This window comes from Otolemur garnettii, unplaced genomic scaffold, assembly GCF_000181295.1.
Source record: "Otolemur garnettii isolate 467f Iridium unplaced genomic scaffold, OtoGar3 scaffold00060, whole genome shotgun sequence".
NCBI lineage: Eukaryota > Metazoa > Chordata > Mammalia > Primates > Galagidae > Otolemur > Otolemur garnettii.
The window spans coordinates 262,735-268,241 of NW_003852455.1; the positions used below are offsets into that span (position 1 = coordinate 262,735).

Here is a 5,507-nt window from a genome sequence, read left to right on the forward strand (position 1 = left end):
CATTGTTGTTTGGTGGGCCCCCGCTGGATTTGAACCCACCACCTTAGGTGTATGTGGCTGGCGCCTTAGCCACTTGAGCCACAGGAGCCAAGCTAATAGTACTGATTTGGCATAACTTTTTTTTTTTTTTTTTGCGGTTTTTGGCTGGGGCTGGGTTTGAACCCACCACCTCTGGCATATGGGGCTGGCGCCTTACTCCTTTGAGCCACAGGCGCCACCTGGAATAACTTTTAATTATCTCACAGTAGAAACATTTCTGGGCTAGGAAGCTCCAGAAATAACCAGTGGAAATTACAGTTGACCAATAGCTAAAGGTCAAGACAGATGAAGAAACAACAGAAACATAAGATTCTGTCCCTGGAATTTTGAAACATGGATTTCATAATATTGTGTATAAATAGTAACTTCAATTGTGTATCAGTGATTTTGAACATGTTTTTTAGGTGAAGGGTAGTAAGTTTGGAATGGGGTCCTTCACATGAGGCTTGGCAGTAGTTAGGGGGTACACAGATGATGTCCCAGAGATAAAAGAACATAGAGTAGGCAATAACGTGAAAAGGTTCCCATTTAAGATACAATAAGTAATATAGTAGAAGAAGAATGACAACGGGGAGAAAAGAGTAAGACACAGAACACTAGACACCATGAAATGATGAATTTTATTTATTTATTTATCTACCTATCTATTTATTTATTTGTGTGTATGAGAGAGAGAGAGACAGGGTCTTGCTCTGTTACTTGGGCTACAGTGCAGTGGTATTATAGCTTACTGCAAACTCAAACTCATGGGCTCAAGTAATGCTCCTGGCTCAGCCTTCCAAACAGATGGGACTATAGGCATGTACCACCAATCCAGCTTATTTTCTTATTATTTAGTATCTTGCTCTTGCTCAGACTGGTCTTTAACTCCTGGCCTCAGTAATCCGCCTACCTCAGCCTCCCAAAGTGATAAGATTACAGATGTGAGCCACTGTGCCCAGCAAAATGACAAATTTTAAATTACTGCCTATAGCCCAAATTTCTCCATTTCATTAGTTTGAATTTGATCTTTAGCCTAATATATACACAACCTTCAAATTTCCCTAACATTCTTTTTTCAATATCTATGTAAAGTTCCCACAACTGAGCTGTGAGTCTGACAAGAAAGCATAACAGATTTCCAACAACGATGACAATACACTTACTATTCATTCTTTCCATTATCAAAGAAGAAGACATGTGACACTGATATCATCAATGTTATATTACTTTCTACCCTCATGCTGCCAGGCTAAGTATTTAACAAAGAAATTTCTTGTTTACTTACAACTGCACAGCGTTGCACTTTTGAAGGAATTCCATCTTCCTCTGTTGCCCCATTGGGTCCAGGTGCCTCCTTCCTCCTCTTCCTTGCATTGACTTTGGCTGAACTCTGGGCATCCATCTTCTTTTAATCAGTCAGAGAAAGTGAAAAATACTTTTTTTTCTCATTGAGGTTAACAAATAAAGTCTGTCACCAGTATTTCAAACATGTTGGTACTGATATACTAGCATATATTCCATAGCACGTATTTCACCAAGATAAACCAATGGCATCTGGCAAAAATAGCAAAGCTTTACAAAACATAGGCTCTAGTAGAAACAGTGAAATGCCTCTTTCTGGAACAATGGCCATAGTTAATCACTTGAACTGGGAAGTTATTCCCCCTTAACAATTCAGTCTACATACTAATTGCTAATTTAGTGCAATTAAAAGATTAGAATAACTTGGCTAAGAAAGATGGCTGTATGGACTTCACCACTACCCTTTATATCATTTCTGGCACACCTGGAGGTATGATAGGTACAAAGCAATGTGAAAGGGAAGACTTTAGTGCAGATAAAGAGCTGTCTTAAAAGGGATGTCTATCACCAAGTCCTGTATTAACAAAGCATGAAGTTCTAAATGCTTTGTACATTTCAGTGACCACTCAACCAGGGTTAGCTCTATGAAAACTGTGGAGTAGGCTGGGTGTGGTGGCTCACGCCTGTAATCCTAGCACACTGGGAAGCCATAGCACTCTACTGAGGGTAACAAAGTAAGACTCTGACGCCAAAAAAAATAAAAAAGAAAAGAAAAGAGAATTGTGGAGTAGCAGAGCATATCTTTTATATATCCTTTCTCTTCCTTTTTCAGTACTCACTTCCCCTGCCTCTTTTAGGGCCTTACCACTTCAACCTTGTTCTGAGTCTTCAGTTATTAAAACCAGATGCAGGACAGGATGAGGAATGAAAAATTATCTATAGGGTACCATGTATACTACTCAGGTAATGGGTACACCAAAAGCCCAGACTCCACCACTATACCCATACACATGCAACAGAATTCAATTTTTTTTTTTTTTTGAGAGAGAGTCTTACTATGGTGTCCTTGGTAGGGTACCATGGCGTCACAGCTCACAGCAACCTCAAACTCTTGGGGTTACGGGATTCTCTGGCCTCAGCCTACCAAGTAGCTGGGACTACAGGTGCCCGCCACAATGCCCACTATATTTTGTTGCAGTTGTCCTTATTGTTTAGCTGGCCCAGGCAGGGTTCAAACCTACCAGCCTGGGTATATTTGGCCAGCGCCTTACCCCCTGAGCTACAGGTGCCACCAGAATTCAATTTTTAATCCCTAAATCTATTAAATTTTTCAAAAAACTTAACAAAAAAAATAAAAATAAAGACCCATCCAGGCTTCCCCTTCCCACAATGGAAAACTTATTATTTAATCTCATTTAGCAGAGAGCTTCTAGTAACTAGCTATCACAAAAAAGTTCTGGATATTCAATGTTTTATGTTTATTTTTCTTAGAGACAGGTTCTCTGTCATTCAGGCTAGAGCATGGTGGCATGATCACAGCTGCCATGAATTTTTGTACTCACATGATACTCTCACCTCAGTCACCTGAGTACTTGGGACTGAGGCATGCGCCACCACATCTAGCTAATTTTTTTTTTTTTTAGAGATAGGGTCTCACTATGTTGTTGGTCTCAAATTATCGGTCTCAAGGAATTCTATCTCAGCTTCCCAAAGTTTTGATGTTTTGTGTTTAAATATTGGCTTGTGCTATCTCTCTGGTTCCCTACAAGTATATTTGCATTTTTCTTGGGTGATACAATTCTCACAAATAAATTACTTTCTTGATACTAATGAAATTACAGGCATCAGCTAGAAACTGGGGATAAGCAGATTTCTATGATCTAGTGTCACCTCTGCCTAAGATTTGGTACAGAGAAAAATCCTCAAAATAGAGTTGTTAAATAAATGCCATACAGAATGAGGACTTCCTATTCTGCCTCACTGCCTCTAATAAACCCTCCTGAGTGAAATGTTCAGCTAAACAACTGCAATTGTGTCTTACTTTCTTTCCTCTAACTAAATTCTGAGTGGCAACGTGACAAAATCTGTAAGAAATTTAGTCTAATTCTTAGAGACTGAAGGTGACACCCCATAAGTCATAGCTAAGTATTAGAATGACATGAAAAATGTCAGCGTCTATCATGCAAGATGAACACTACCCAGAAACTTCCTTTCATCACAAATGCAAATTAAAATGGGAGAAAGGCTACTATATATTTAACACTAAGTCTTCTAGTAATGATCAGAACTCTACTTCACTATTGTTATTAATTATTCTTTCAATATATCCAGAGGTCAGTACTCTCATCTCAATGGTGTAAGTGGCCTTCTAAAATGTCTAATCTGGGCGGCGCCTATGGCTCAGTGAGTAGGGCACCTGCCCCATATATGGAGGGTGGTGGGTTCGAACCCAGCCCCAGCCAAACTGTAACAAAAAAAAGCTGGGCATTGTGGCAGGCGCCTGTAGTCCCAGCTACTCGGGAGGCTGAGGCAAGAGAATTGCCTAAGAAGCCCAAGAGCTGGAGGTCGCTGTGAGCTGTGATGCCACAGCACTCTACCGAGGGTGATAAAGTGAGACTCTGTCTCTAAAAAAGTAAATAAATAAGTCAATAATATCAATACTTACCCTGTTTATTCTGTTACCCAGGCTAGAGTACAGTGGTGTAATTATAGCTCACTGCAGCCTCCAACTCCTGGGCTCAGGTGATCTTCTCACCTCAGCTTCCTGATTTGCTTGGACTATAAGCACATGCCACCACTCCTGGGTAATTTCTTTTTTTTTCGAGACAGGAGTCTCACTATATTGCCCGCAGAAGAGTGCTGTGTTGTCACAGCTCACAGCAACCTCAAACTCTTGGGCTTAAGCGATTCTCTTGCCTCAGCTTCCCAAGTAGCGGGACTACAGCAGCCACCACAATGCCCAGCTATTTTTTTTCTGGTTGTAGTTGTCATTGTTTGGCAGGCCTGGGCTGGGTTTGAACCTGCCAGACTGGGTGTACGTGGCTGGTGCCCTAGCTGCTGAGGTATAAGCGTGGCTAATTTCTTACTACATCATAATTTTTAAAGTACAGACTGAACATGGAGGACATTATGCTAAGTGAAATAAACCAGGCATAGAAAGGCAAACACCACAAATAATCTCACTTATGTGTAGAATCTAAAAGAATGAAAGTAAAGAGTAGAATGATAGTTACCAGAGGCAGAGGGAGGAGAATAGAGGGGGAAAGAGGAGATATTGATCAAAAGGTATAAAATTTCTGTTAGAGGCTGGGTGCCGTGACTCATGGCTATAATCCTAACATTCTGGGAGGCCGAGGTGGGTGGATAGTTTGAGCTCATGAGTTCAAGACCAACCCGAGCAAAATCAAGACCCCCGTCTCTACTAAAAATAGAAAAACTGAGGCAAGAGGATTGCTTGACCTCCCAGAGTATGCCATTGCACTCAGTCTAAGAGCAGATTTTTAAGTTTTCATAACAAAAAAATAAGCATGTGAGGAGACAGATGTGTTAATCACCTTGTTTGTTTTAATTATTCTATAATTCAAACGTACCAAAATTGCACACTGTACTCCATAAATACATGTAATTATTATTTACCAATTTAAAAAGTACAAACTATTTACTCAAAGAGCCTTCAATTAAGGAAAGGAAACCATATGCAGAACCTCACCTTAAAAATGTTTATGATATAGGCTGGGTATAGTGGCTCATGCCTATAATCCCAACACTTTAGGAGGGCAAAGTAGGATTGCTTGTTTCATAAAATGATTTATTGAAAAAATCTACTGATTTCAAGATTTCAAAATGCTTAAGTGGGAAAAAAAGGTTTAAAAAAAAAGAAGAAAAGGGCGGTGCCTGTGGCTTAAAGGAGTAGGGTGCTGGCCCTATATGCCAGAGGTGGCAGATTCAAATCCAGCCCCGGCTAAAAACTGCAAAAAAAAAAAAAAAAAAGGAAAAGAAGAAGAAAGAAAGAAACTACTGATAGTGTGAGTCAGTCTGAGCAATTAATCTTTGTTTGTTTGTTTGTTTTTGAGACAGAGCCTCAAGCTGTCCCCCTGGGTAGAGTGCTATGGCATCACAGCTCACAGCAACCTCCAACTCCTGAGCTCAAGCGAGTCTCCTGCCTCAGCCTCCCAAGTAGCTGG

The 5,507-nt window shown here is 40.3% G+C and overlaps 1 protein-coding gene across 3 annotated transcripts in view; it reads right to left on the reverse strand.

Moving 5' to 3' along the window:
• Positions 1-5,507, reverse strand: part of PCYT1A (phosphate cytidylyltransferase 1, choline, alpha) — a 53,805-nt gene that overhangs the window by 34,846 nt on the left and 13,452 nt on the right. For 2 of the 3 annotated variants that reach the window (XM_023514843.1, XM_003792664.3), the window contains exon 2: positions 1,307-1,426. In XM_023514843.1, coding sequence (XP_023370611.1) covers positions 1,307-1,423 — 117 coding nt within the window. In that variant the 5' untranslated portion in view covers positions 1,424-1,426. Of the gene's footprint in view, positions 1-1,306; positions 1,429-5,507 lie in introns of those variants that run through there. The other variant, XM_023514844.1, reaches the window with a different exon arrangement.